General features: G+C 34.0%; 1 protein-coding gene across 2 annotated transcripts in view; it reads left to right on the top strand.

Moving 5' to 3' along the window:
• The window catches only part of DPY19L4 (dpy-19 like 4), a 63,950-nt gene extending 49,843 nt beyond the window's left edge, over window positions 1–14,107 (top strand). For both annotated transcript variants that reach the window (XM_012772839.3, XM_012772838.3), the window contains 3 exons: window positions 1,025–1,157; window positions 8,811–8,969; window positions 10,611–14,107. In XM_012772839.3, the coding sequence (XP_012628293.1) occupies window positions 1,025–1,157; window positions 8,811–8,969; window positions 10,611–10,775 (457 nt within the window). In that variant the 3' untranslated portion in view covers window positions 10,776–14,107. The remainder of the gene's footprint in view (window positions 1–1,024; window positions 1,158–8,810; window positions 8,970–10,610) is intronic.
• Window positions 14,108–14,400: the final 293 nt, after the last annotated feature.

The following is a 14,400-nucleotide window of genomic DNA, read 5'->3' as shown; positions in this document are numbered from 1 at the left end:
CTCACATGCTTGGGGTTGGCTAGGTATCAGCTAAGGGGATCAAATTGACTTGGTCTCCTATCTCTTATCACCTAGCAGGTTATTCTAGGCTTGTTTACAAGGTAGTAGTTGTAGAGTTCCCAAGAGCAGCAAGAGAGGGGTCTCAATGTCAAGCATGTTTTAAGTCTCTGCTTACATTATGCTTGCTATCATTCTGTTGGCCAGTGCAAGTCACGTGACCAAGATCAATGTTCCCTCCAAGACCATAGCTATGGAGAGAGAAATTATTGCAGCCATTTTATAACCAATGTCCTCCATTGATGATTATGAAATAACTACATTGAAAAGTATTAAAGACATAAAAGGAGAAATGAAAACATGAAAAAGGAATGAAACACTATTTTAAAAGAAAAAGCTCAGGAAAATATGGGGAAAAAAAAGACAAAATGTTTCTAAGAATGAGGAATAGGTTTATAGAATAGGTAATAGAAATGAGAATAGTCTTATTATAATGTCATGTTGCTATAAGACACCCCTTATATGTATAAAAATTGTTTTCTTTAGATCTCCTGTAACTATTGCCCATTAATACTTTTTGTGAATTGTATTTTGTCATTGTGGAGCACTGGCTATACAGGCTTGTGTTGTCCATTAACAAAAGAAGAAGTTACATCTCTGTGTGTGATTTACCACAGTATTTTAAAAAACGTAGCAAAGGCCTGAACAATTGTACAGTTGGATACTTATGTTGCTATGGTGTAATTATTCCATTTTGTGTCTGTTTCCTCACTACTGGGGACAATGGCCATGTGCCATGTCTTTATTCTAGAGGTTGGCACTATCCCTAGCACATGTATCTTCAGCACTCAAAACAGTGCCTGGCGCATAGTAGGTGCTCAATTATGTTTCAGTAACTCTATAAATGAAATGGAATGAAAACTGACATTGCAACTGAAGTTGCCTGGTATTTCAAAGTTGATATAAATCAGTGATCTAAACAGTATACTTGCCTTTTCAGTGTGTAAATCTTTATGGTTCTTTGCAGAAGGCAAGCTCCAGTTGCAGCTGTGTTTGCAGGGAGTCCACAGTTAATGGGTGCAATTAAATTATGCACTGGATGGATGGTGACAAGCTTGCCTCTTTATAATGATGATGATCTTCTCAAGAGAAATGAAAATGTAAGGCATTTAAAATTTTACATTTGGATCTTTTTCACAGCACTCTGTATTTTAGTATAGTCTATAGTGATGCATGTGTTCCTAGTTAGTCGGGGAAATCAAAAGAATTTTAGAAGAGTTATCTAGCTTTAGTTTTTAAAAATCTGCATAATATAATACATTTAACCAAGAACACAGCCAAAATTAAAGTATTACATTCTTTGTTTTAAGAATAGTATTGCTGTGTTTCTAGGAAAAAAAAATATTCTTCTCCACAAAATATCAAGGGACTTAATTAGTAATATTTCATAAAGGGAAATATTCTTTTGAAAATATTATTGTTCCCAATTAAATTATTGAAGGAAGGCTGTCAGTGTCTTGATACACTTTGTCTTTCTAAGCTAAAATTCTATTACTGCTTATAAAACACTGATATTTTTTAAAAATGGGTATTAATTCAGTGTAACATTAGAGTGATATCTAATTAATTACAGTTTAAAGAATATATTATTTTGAATGTTTGGAATGGTAACTTCAGTGGTTAAATGGTAACTTCGTATCTGAAAGTAATGATCAACTGAACGTTAGTTCCCAATATTCTATTTTTCACTTAGAGAATTTTATATAGTGTTTAAGTATACTCTAAGCTAAAGAAGAAATATAGTAAATAGAGGTTAAGAATGCAGACTCTGGGCCAGGCATGGTGGCTCACCACGCCTGTAATCCTAGCACTCTGGGAGGCTGAGGAGGGCAGATCGCTCAAGGTCAGGAGTTCAAAACCAGCTCTGAGCAAGAGTGAGACCCTGTCTCTACTAAAATAGAAAGAAATTAATTGGCCAACTAAAAATATATAGAAAAAATTAGCTGGGCATGGTGGTGCATGCCTATAGTCCCGGCTACTCAGGAGGCTAAGGCAGTAGGATTGCTTGAGCCCAGGAGTTTGAGATTGCTATGAGCTAGGCTGACCCCATGGCACTCTAGCCTGGGCAACAGAGTGAGACTCTGACTTAAAAAAGAAAAAAAAAAAGGCCGGGCGCTGTGGCTCACGCCTGTAATCCTAGCTCTTGGGAGGCCGAGGCGGGCGGATTGCTCAAGGTCAGGAGTTCAAAACCAGCCTGAGCAAGAGCGAGACCCCGTCTCTACTATAAATAGAAAGAAATTAATTGGCCAACTGATATATATATAAAAAATTAGCTGGGCATGGTGGCGCATGCCTGTAGTCCCAGCTACTCGGGAGGCTGAGGCAGAAGGATCACTCGAGCCCAGGAGTTTGAGGTTGCTGTGAGCTAGGCTGATGCCACGGCACTCACTCTAGCCTGGACAACAAAGCGAGACTCTGTCTCAAAAAAAAAAAAAAAAGAAAAGAAAAAAAAAAAAAAAAGAATGCGGACTCTGAAATTAGAGTATCTGGACTGAAATGCTAGCTCTGCTTTATATTAGTTTTATGACCTTGAGCAAGTTACTGAATTTGAAAATAAAAATAGTTCTCACCTGCTTGTAAGAATTAAATGAGAGAATGTATTATACTATGCCTGAAACAGTAAAATTTGAAAGTTAGCTATTATGTTATTATTTACTATTAAATTATAATTGCATATGCACACACATCGTACAAAGAAGAGTTCAAAAGCAGGAGCAATCAATTCTGCCTATAAAAATCCAAGAAGTTATCATAAAGAGCAGTCCCTTGATCTGGGCTTTGAAGGAAGATTAGAAACTTGTTTGGAAAAGGTATATATCTGATTGCAGGCTGAAAAAGTAATGTGAGCCAAGAAATTTGTATGGTCATGAAACTAGAAAATAAAATGAGGCCAAGTTCTGAAGGACCTGGAATGTCATGCTAAAGAATTTAGACTTATCCTTGAGGTAATTGGAAAACATCAAAGACCTTTAATAAGCCTAGCAGTGGAATGATTAAATCTGTTTTAGAGAGTTAATTATGGGGCTGGACATGAAACCTCACTCGTGGAATCCTAGCACTTTGAGAGGCTGAGGTGAGAGGATTGCTTGAGGCTTAGAGTTACAGACCAGCTTGGGCAACATAGTGAGACTCTATCTCTACAAAAAATTTTTTAAAAAAAGAGTTTTTGGCCAGTCGCTGTGGCTCACGCCTGTAATCCTAGCACTCTGGGAGGCCGAGGCGGGCGGATTGCTCGAGGTCAGGAGTTCGAAACCAGCCTGAGCAAGAGTGAGACCCCGTCTCTACTATAAATAGAAAGAAATTAATTGGCCAACTAATATATATAGAAAAAATTAGCCGGGCATGGTGGCGCATGCCTGTAGACCCAGCCACTCAGGAGGCTGAGGCAGTAGGATTGCTTGCGCCCAGGAGATTGAGGTTGCTGTGAGCTAGGCTGATGCCATGGCACTCACTCTAGCCTGGGCAACAAAGTGAGACCCTGTCTCAAAAAAAAAAAAAAGAGAGAGAGAGAGAATTTTATGATCATCGCAGAGAGAACAGACTAAAATAGGCAGGGGAGAGATCAGAGATGAGGAGATCTACCTGAGAGTGATTTCCCTGAGAGACAACAGCCATCTCTGATTGTATTTGCTATACTTTTTTTGAAAAGAGAGAGTTTTTTTAGGCAGAATATAGACAGCATATTCCTGAACTTTATTTTTTGTAGATTTAAAACAACCAACTCTGAGTTTGTTCTTTTTCTAATAGGAAATTTCAGAATCACTTGTAATTAGGTCAGAGTTCTAGTTAGATTCTAATTAAATTTAAACATTTAAAAATTTTAAATTTTATGTAATTTGACTATGAGAATAATAATCATGATTTTTCCAAACCTTTGTCTTTCTATATGGTACATAATAGGTACTGAATAAGTTTGTTGTTAAAACCAAAATCCAAATTGAGCTACATAAATGAGACCATATCATTTAAATTAGACACTATCTCTAATTCATAATATGTGGCCAATCTTGTATAATCTCTTAAGCCAACGATTCTCAGCCTGGGACATGTATGCCCCCAGGAAACATTTGGCAATATGTGGAGATATTTTTGGTTGTCACAGCAGGAGAAGGAGTTCTATAGGCATTGAGTGGGTAGAGACCAGGGATGCTGGTAAACATCCTGTAGTGCACAGAACAGCCTCCTTCCTGTCCCAGCAAAGAATTATCTAAAATGTTAATAGTGTCAAGGCTAAGCAACTCTTCTCTAGGCTATCAGTAATGTTATTGTCATTGCATGGAAGGGTTGTTTTTTTCAATGTATATTACAGTTTCTTAAAACTTAAAAATAAATAAGAATATATGTAAACAACGATCACTAGTTATAGACTGGGTAGAATAGAACCATTCCGATTGAAAATTATTTAGCACAGTAAAATGAGTGAGAAACTTCTTAATTTATTAGCATTCTTTGTGCCACAGAATATTCAGGTAGGTACCCCTAGCATGTTAGTGGCCATTAGACCCGAAGGTACTAGATAGATACCCAGCAACTGTGACTTGTTATAGGCAGCTATTGAGTGTTCACTTAGAGGCAAACAGATTGGTACCTTGTCCAATCTAGATTTCAAATCTCAGTATTTTCAGGATAAATAATATGTGGTATTTTTGGCCTAACATTTATGATTTTATTATTTTCTAAAGGATAACCAGAGCTAATCCAATGTTAGCACTTCAGAAAAACTGAAAAATCTTATTATCTAATAAGATCCAGAGCTTTATCTAAGAAGGTCAGCAAAGTTGTATGGAAAACACAGAATGAAGACATGAGCTTTAAGCATCCTTCCTTATTCAGTATTTTGTGACAATGATCAAATTATTTTTAACCTTACTGACTCTATCTCATGTGTAAAATAAGTACAAAATACTCTGATACATGTTAATGAAAACTATTACAGCTCAATAATAAAAAAGACAACCCAATTAAAAAATGGACAAAGGACTTGAATAGGCATTTCTCCAAAGAAGATATACAAATGAAAATATGCTCAGGCTCATTAACCATTAGGGAAATGCAAGTCAGATCTATAATTAGCTACTACTTAAGATCCACTAGGGTAGCTATACTGAAAAAGACAGATAATAACAAGTTTTGACAAGGATCCAGAGAAATTGGAATCCTTGTTCACTGTCAGTGGTAATATAAAATGGTACAACTGCTTTGGAAGTCAGTCTGGTAGTTCCTCACAAAAGTTACCGTAGGATACAGCAGTTGTACATCTAGGTGTATACTCAAGAGAAATGAAAATATATATCCGCACAAAAACTTATATGTGAATGTTCATGGTAGCATTATTCGTAATAGCTGAAGTGGAAACAAATGTCCATCAACTGATGAATGGATAAATAAATGTGGTATATCAATGCAATAGAATATTATTTGGCACTAAAAAGGAATGAAGTACTGATACATGCTACAGCATGAATGAACCTTGAAGGCATTATACTAAGTAAAAGAAGCTAGTCACAAAGGACCACATATTGTATGCTTCCATATATATGAACTGTCCAGAATAGCTACATTTATAGAGAGAGGGATTGGGAGATGACAACTAAGAGGTATAAGGTTTCTTTTCTGGGGTAGTGCAAATGATCTAAAATCTGTTGTGCTGATGGAAGTACAACTCTGTAAATATACTAAAAACCATTGAATTGATTATATAGTAAGTGAACTAAGTCTTAATAAAGCTGTTTTTAAAAAAAGATTAAAGGACAACATAATATAAAAGGCAATTTGGGTTTATAATAATACAAGGAATAGTAATTTTGTCATTTTCTTAGATAAAGGTATAATATCCAGAGATGAAGAGTTATGAGCAGTCTAAAAGACATAAATTACAAAACTATAGCTTTAAAAGTCACAGGGATTTTTTTTTTTATTTTTTAACTGTATCTTTTATACTACCACTTCCACGTGGACTGCAGGTCTTTTTAAACATCAAATTATTGCTTTTGTTTTGTATTTCCTTCAGTTTTATCTGTTGAACAAGTCTCTTCTAATTGGCAAGAATGTAAAAATACTTTAAAATAGTTATAGAATATGAATTAATAATGAGCTTATTAGAGAAAAACTATTGTGAATTTAAGTTCTTTGACTCAAATTTTATGTATTGAAATTTAGCACTGGAAAATTATAAGAAAGGTCACCCATCCCATTTCTCTTCATTATGAAAATTAGAAAATTGAGGCCTAGTAAAACAAATCATTTTTTCAGTGCTTTATGGAGTTTTTAGTATTCTTAATTCATTCTTCAAAATCTACCAGACCTAACTTGGTACAATTTATTATCATGTCATTTGTGAACATAAAATAGTAATCTAAACAGTTAAACAATTTTAAGAATAAACTTTTCATTTTGGAATAATTTTAGGTTTATAGAAAGATAGCAAATATACTACAGAAAGTTCCTGTGTACATTTCACCCAGCGTTCCTCTAATGTTGACACCTTACATAACCATGGTATATTTGTCAAATTAAAAATTAACATTGTTACAATACCATTAACTAAATTGTAGACTTTATTTGGATTTCATCAGTTTTCCACTAATGTCCTTTTTTGGTTGCCAGAGCCAATCTAAGAAACCACATTGCATTTAGTGATTGAAAAAAATGTTTTAATTTGAAGTGTGTTTAGAATTTATTTATTGTTTTTGAGGAGAAAATTTTAGGGTGGAATTTTCCAAGTATGGTATACTATTAAGATGTTAATAGGTATTAATATGGACACATGGGTTCTATGAAAAAAAAGTTTCATTAAACACGTGCTGTATGCCTGGCACTATTCCAGGTGCTAAGGATAGGGTCCTTGCTCTCCTGCAACACAGTTGGAAAGATAAACAACAGACAACCGTAAAAACAATTCTTAGAGCATCATGCAAGACTAATGTTTATGGAACACACGTTAAGAAAGCCATCTCTTTAGATGTTCTTCCATTAGATTATTGGTGATTGCTAAATTTGCCTAAATTATTTCCCATTTACTTTGCATATTACAGTGGAATATTTTGAATATTTTAATTATGAGAATATACTTAATCACACAACACACATATATATGTATACACACACATATAGAGAGAGTCTTTGCTTTTTATATATTTATTTCAGCTCAAGTAGGTTAATAGTTTTTCCTCAGAAAATTACTCCTAAGTTCTTAAGTTTCTGTGTTCTATAGAACATATGAAGGATGGTCTTGAGAAGCTTAAGTGCACATCATTTTTAAAAATCTGGAAAATTTATTTCTTTTTTTTTGAGACAGAGTCTCGCTTTGTTGTCCAGGTTAGAGTGAGTGCCGTGGCATCAGCCTAGCTCACAGCAACCTCACACTCCTGGGCTCCAGCGATCCTTCTGCCTCAGCCTCCCGAGTAGCTGGGACTACAGGCATGCGCCACCATGCCCGGCTAATTTTTTATATACATATCAGTTGGCCAATTAATTTCTTTCTATTTATAGTAGAGACGGGGTCTCGCTCTTGCTCAGGCTGGTTTTGAACTCCTGACCTTGAGCAATCCGCCCACCTCGGCCTCCCAGAGAGCTAGGATTACAGGCGTGAGCCACCGCGCCCGGCCGGGAAAATTTATTTCTGACCAGAAGTAATCTTTATCTTTAAACTCTTCGCGTATCACACAATTTTTATTCACAACACAAAAATCAAAGATCATAACAGTAAAGTTTTTTTTTTTTTTTTTTTGAGACAGAGTCTCGCTTTGTTGTCCAGGCTAGAGTGAGTGCCGTGGCGTCAGCCTCGCTCACAGCAACCTCAAACTCCTGGGCTCGAGCGATCCTTCTGCCTCAGCCTCCCGAGTAGCTGGGACTACAGGCATGCGCCACCATGCCCGGCTAATTTTTTATATATATATCAGTTGGCCAATTAATTTCTTTCTATTTATAGTAGAGACGAGGTCTCGCTCTTGCTCAGGCTGGTTTTGAACTCCTGACCTCTAGCAATCCGCCCGCCTCGGCCTCCCAGAGAGCTAGGATTACAGGCGTGAGCCACCGCGCCCGGCCTAACAGTAAAGTTTTAAAAAGAAAAAAATCCACCTGTCATCTTTTTGCCCCAAACAACTTTTAAAATTTTTTACATTGCCTAGTCTCTATGTACATTATATATTTTTATATGTTTGTCATTAGAATTGCATAATATGATTTAGAATATAATTACATACCACATTATATTTGCTATTTGTTTTATAGTTAGTCTTTTTTTTTTTTTTTTTTGAAACAGAGTCTCACTTTGTTGCCCAGGCTAGAGTGAGTGCCGTCAGCCTGGCTCACAGCAACCTCAATCTCCGGGGCTCAGCGATCCTCCTGCCTCAGCCTCCTGAGTAGCTGGGACTACAGGCATGCGCCACCATGCCCGGCTAATTTTTTGTATATATATTTTTAGTTGGTCAATTAATTTATTTCTATTTTTGGTAGAGACAGGGTCTCGCTCAGGCTGGTTTCGAACTCCTGACCTTGAGCAATCCGCCGGCCTCAGCCTTCCAAAGTGCTAGGATTACAGGCGTGAGCCACCACGCCCGGCTTATAGTTAGTCTTGACTGCTGTGAAACATTCCCTCAAGCTTCACAAGGGCAGAAACCAAGTCTTAGTGAATATCTTTATTTTCCATGTATAATACTTAGTACTAAGAATATAGTAGATTCTCAACATACAGTTTTGATTAACAGAAGTTTTAAATGCTTTTAAAAATAATTTTAATTATATTCTTTCAGATCTACCAAATCTATTCAAAACGATCTGCTGAGGATATTTATAAAATACTGACATCTTACAAAGCTAATTACCTAATCGTGGAGGATGCTATCTGCAATGAGGTGGGAACCATGAGAGGATGTAGGGTTAAAGATTTATTAGACATTGCAAATGGCCATGTAAGTAACCATTTGGAAAGTTAACTATTTTTTAGAAAAACGACTATTTATTCAAACTGATAATCTTCAAACTTCATTTTTGGAACTTAACTAAGAATATAATAAAAGTTATATAATAATGATGAGGGCTATTCAAAGTAGTTGGAAGTATTTTTTAAATATACAAAAGTTGAACATTTTTATTAAAAAATAGTAATTTTACCATTACCTAAATTCCTTGTTCATTGCCTATACTTGTGCAGGGTTCAACATTTATGTACAAAAGAATGGCATAATTTGATTTGAATGATATTATTTTAACTTATAATAATAATCTAAAGAACAGCTGGGTAAATTGTTATGTTCTTATATCGAGAAATTTCTTGTAATTTGATTCAGATCCAGAAAAGTTACTTACTAAATTAACACAGTGCCTATCCATTGATTCCCTGTTCTCCACAAAAACAAGTGTATTCAGAGCCACTTTAGTTGTTAGGATTTAGCTATATCTTAATTTCTACATTGATTTCAGCTATGTTACCAACCTGTTTTACTAAGCTATTTTACCATGCAGTGGATATACTGTATATCTGGTAACCAAGAAGACTGACAGGGGAGTTTGTATATCTGGTAATTAGCATTGGCTGGAATGAATGCCTTGACTCCTGAGAGGATCTTAGGAAAAGTTTAGTAGGTCATGTTAAGTTGTAGGGCACATTCTGTGTAAGTTGCAGCCAAGATTTTTTCTATCCCTTCCTAAATAATCATATCTCTTTGTCTTATCATCTGAGACCAGTTTGGGGGTGGGATATTAGTTTGTTTTCTTTGCCTTTGTTTTCTTCATGACTCCTTAATCTTATAAGATAAACTTATTCTGTTTTATGCTGCATGTATTTTGAATTTTCTCTGTTGGCACTTGAGGCTGTAGTCTTTGGTTTATTGGTGACAAAATGGAATTTTATTAAACATTGGATATAGTATTCAGTAATTACTTCTATAATATATTGCTGTCTGCTATCCAGAACCTTTCTATTCTGCTCTTGGCTGCCCACCTTCTTCTCTATTCTGCAGATCAGATTACTTCTCCTTTTCATGTAATGCCAGGCCTGGACTTAAGCTAATCCGTCCTTTTACTCTTAAAGTTGGCTCTCTGACATTTTTCATAGGCATTAAAATAATACTTAGTATTTTATTATAAAAATGCCTTCAGGCTAGTTAAGCTATCTTAGTGAACATCATTAGGTGAGAACGTAAAGTTTTGCACTGGGCAAGTCACAAAAGCCTACTTGCTTACGAGAGATCATTGTGAGTCAGTTCTACACACAGAGAAGAGTTTAAATATACATGAGGAATATAATATGTCCATTTCTCAAATGAGACATGCAATGATTATGAAAACATTGCCTTCTAAATTTTAGGATGAAATCTTTTAAAAAATTGAGAACACTTTATACTGGTTTCTCAATCTCAAAGGGAGGTTCAGGAATTTAGTGGGCATGGTGACTCACTTATGAAGAGGCTTTTGTTTGCTAAATATGAAATATTTTACAGTCTGTATTTAGTAATATATTTTTCATAAAAGTATAATTACTTGTATGTTGATTACATTTCTTTTATAAGTTTAACCAGCTTTTTAATATTATGTTTCATATCTTTCGATAGGTGGTTTGTGAAGAAGGTGACAAGTTAACCTACTCAAAATATGGGCGATTTTGTCATGAGGTCAAAATTAACTATTCTCCATATGTGAATTATTTCACTAGAGTATACTGGAACAGATCCTACTTTGTATATAAAATCAACACTGTGATATCCTTCCAGTCTTGAAAAATAACAGAGCCTTCATTTCAAAAGCTTATACTACCTGAAGTAAAATGCGATTTTCTTCTACCTACATGGTGTCTTTTATAGATCAGCGTATGGACATCTGGAATGTTGCTGCTGCTTTTCCCCTCCTGCTGTTAACTGGTTCCATAGTTTTGTGGGAAATATTAGAAGATCAAGCGTTACTCTGTCTTTTGGTAAAATGTCAAATTTATCATCTGCAGTATTTCAGACAAGTGTCTTCCTTACTATTATATGGTCTTTAAAAGGTTTTATCTATTGCAACATTTCCCCCATAAATCTTCATTCTGTCATAATACTAATCTTGAATTGGAATATGTTCAAGGTCAGACTATATTTCTCAAATATAACATTTAATAATACTTAATGTGATATAATTTTATAATGGAAGGAAAGAATTATTCTTACCTTCAAGCAAGTTTTTGAAGGTGTTTAATGGTTTATAACAGAACTGAAATTTTATAATAAAAAACTAATTTAAATGTTAGCTGAAAATATGTGGCATTTAAATTAAAATAGAAATTATATAAAGAAAAGTGATTGTTAAGGATATACATAAAGATAAATTCATAATTTTCCATGATATTGTTCTCATCATCTGCTGCTTATATAAGTGAGCACTTTTTTAGTAATAAATAGTGCATGATATTGCATTTTATTATTTTATGACTATTAAGTGATTAGCTTTTTTCACTATGCTCATTAATTTAATACCAATTTAATCATGACAAAACAATAACTGTTACCTATAATTTTAAAATGGATATTTAAAACAATGTTGTTCAGAGTTGACATACTTAATAAAATAAGGATATGGAGTATACAATCTATTTACATGTTTTCTACTGAATTATTAAGTAAAAAAATTAAATCTATCAGAATAAGAGTATATACACTAAAATGAGCAACAATGTCTGGAGATATATGCAGATGCTGTTAAATATACCTCTGCATACAGATATATTTATTATAAAACACATGTGATATTATTTATGAAACTGTGATTCAGTCTTCAATTTTAAGAACAAAATGACAATTATAATAAAATTTACAACACAATTTCACAGTCTAAATGCTATGTTCCTTTAAGTTTTCTCCTATTTTTCATCATTTATTAAAAGAAATTCTAAAATAATTAATTTGGCCTTATAAAGAGATTCAGGATAGATGTAGCCTATATATGTATCATTTTAGTAAGTTGGGATGTGTGTTTAGTTTTATCTTACATACCTGTTCAGTGGGCAGGTTTCAAAACTTTCACTTGTTAGAGTGCTGCCAAAATTGCATTTTCAGTACTATAAATTACTACATTTATAGTAAGGGAGCATCTTTACATTGTCTTTATTTTCTGTAATATATATATTTTAAAAATTCATGCATTCTGACTCTAGGATGCTTTTGCTCTTTTGGAGCTTAAGAATTGTTTGATGGCAGTGTCTTATATCTGAGACATTAGTTTCATTGGTTCTCATTTCATTCTTCTATGTAATTTTTTAACTATATTAAGATAATTGCAGGCACTGTACCTCAGGTTGACTCTGTACGTGTAGTAGTGAGTCTCTGGTATTAAGCTTCAAGCCTTATGAAGATATTACCATAGTTACCCCAGTACACAGTGAATAGTCATGTGGTAGTACTTGTGATTAGAGCATGTAACACAATGTAATTTAAAAGGCAGCTTGCATATTTTGAAGGGGAAATAAAACACCCTACGTTTTATGTATTGTGAAATATTTCCTTGAACTTTTATTGATTTATATTAAGATCACATGTGCTGAATTAGTTTTGCTTGTTTTGTTTGACATACTAGTAAGTTGCTTTTGCCTTTGTCAATTTATTTCTTAAAACAGATTTGGAGAAATTTTTAATTGAGAGTTTTAAATAATGAATTTTTTATTTAGCATCAGTTAAAAAGGAAAAGTAAGCTTGATTATAGAAATTATAATATTGGATATGAGAGATAAGCTTATTTGCTTCTATTTTAACTGGTTATTAACAGTAGTACTACAAAACTGAGTGGGAAGCATTTAATTCGTTTCTTCACTTGTAGAGTAACACATGATTAAGAATTCTGCAAGTAATTCCACTTGGGTAACTTACAGTTGTTAGATATGACAATAAAGATATACTATGAAAGGAGCAAAGTTTATGGGTTTTGTGTAGAAGGAGTTTCTCAAAGAAATACAAAATATACTTTGCCCTTGATATTGCAAACCCATTGAAATAAGTGCCTTAAACTTTATTTCTAAGTTTACTTTTTATTTTCCAAAAAAATATTATCCATTTCTTTCTTCCCATAAGAAAATTTTGGTAATTTTTCCTCATCAATAAGCACAAAAAAGAAACTTCACTATGCTGTTTTCCCTATTAACTTTAATTCAGTAATAAGTAACTCTTTGTTAAGAGTAGAGATGGGATTTCTAGCCTCCTAAATTAATTTATTTAGCTTCTCAAATGCCAAACAATCCAACAAGTAAAACTTACTTGAATAAGGTATATGATACTGACTCTGTGCTGGTTTATATTTTTTAACTTTGGCATCTGTATCTTGGTGATTTTTGTTAGAGTGGTAGAGTCTTACCGTTGAAGGGATGTGCATTATACTCCAGCACTACTTTTTTTCTTTGTTACTTTCTACACATATAGACAGCATTTTTTTTTTCAGGTAATTACCCCAAATCTCCAATAGCCTTCATGTCATGGCACTCTTCCTTACAGTCCAGATTGATTTAAAGAAAAGTAGAAATGGAGGTCAAAGTCTGTTACAATTCAGGGCTGAAAAATAACTTTAAAAAAATAGATTATTAATTTCTTAAAGGGCACTGTGAATAGCCATCTTATTAAGTTGTACTGTTTTTGAGAAATCACTTGTTTTGGGCTGTTTCTATTTTTGAAATGTTAAAACATTTTGATGCTTTTCGTGTATAAAAGTAGTGCCTCTCTTTATGTAATTGGTGGGGTTTAAAAAGTACGTAAGTTGATTTTTTGGTAAATTTATTTTAAATGCTTTACTGTTTAAAGGGCATATATTATTAATTAATCTGTATATTTAAGAACGTTTTGTAAGGCAAATAACTACTTCCTGATTTTCATCTCAATATATTCTTGCTTCATTTGTCCAGTTTTTAAAATATGTAATCCCTACTGTTGCTATTTGATAGTAGTTTTACATCCCTATCTGTATTAGAATTACTGCTTTGAAAAGCTGCAAGTAAAATGGAACAAGTTGTTGTTGAAATAATGTCTTTTTATTAAGTTTTTGAATATGTAGTATTGACACCTTATTAAATAAAATTAGATGTGAAAATTGCAAAGGAATATGTATGACTCAACTATTTTATGTCCATTAAGATTTCTAAACAATACTTAGTTGTTTTTCATAATTAAAAATGACATTTTGGGCCGGGCGCTGTGGCTCACGCCTGTAATCCTAGCTCTTGGGAGGCCGAGGCGGGCGGATTGCTCAAGGTCAGGAGTTCAAAACCAGCCTGAGCAAGAGCGAGACCCCGTCTCTACTATAAATAGAAAGAAATTAATTGGCCAACTGATATATATATAAAAAATTAGCCGGGCATGGTGGCGCATGCCTGTAGTCCCAGCTACTCGG

This window comes from Microcebus murinus, chromosome 7 (genome assembly GCF_040939455.1).
Source record: "Microcebus murinus isolate Inina chromosome 7, M.murinus_Inina_mat1.0, whole genome shotgun sequence".
Lineage (NCBI taxonomy): Eukaryota > Metazoa > Chordata > Mammalia > Primates > Cheirogaleidae > Microcebus > Microcebus murinus.
Note: the sequence above shows the minus strand (reverse complement) of the source record. Positions and strands in the feature narration are given on the sequence as shown.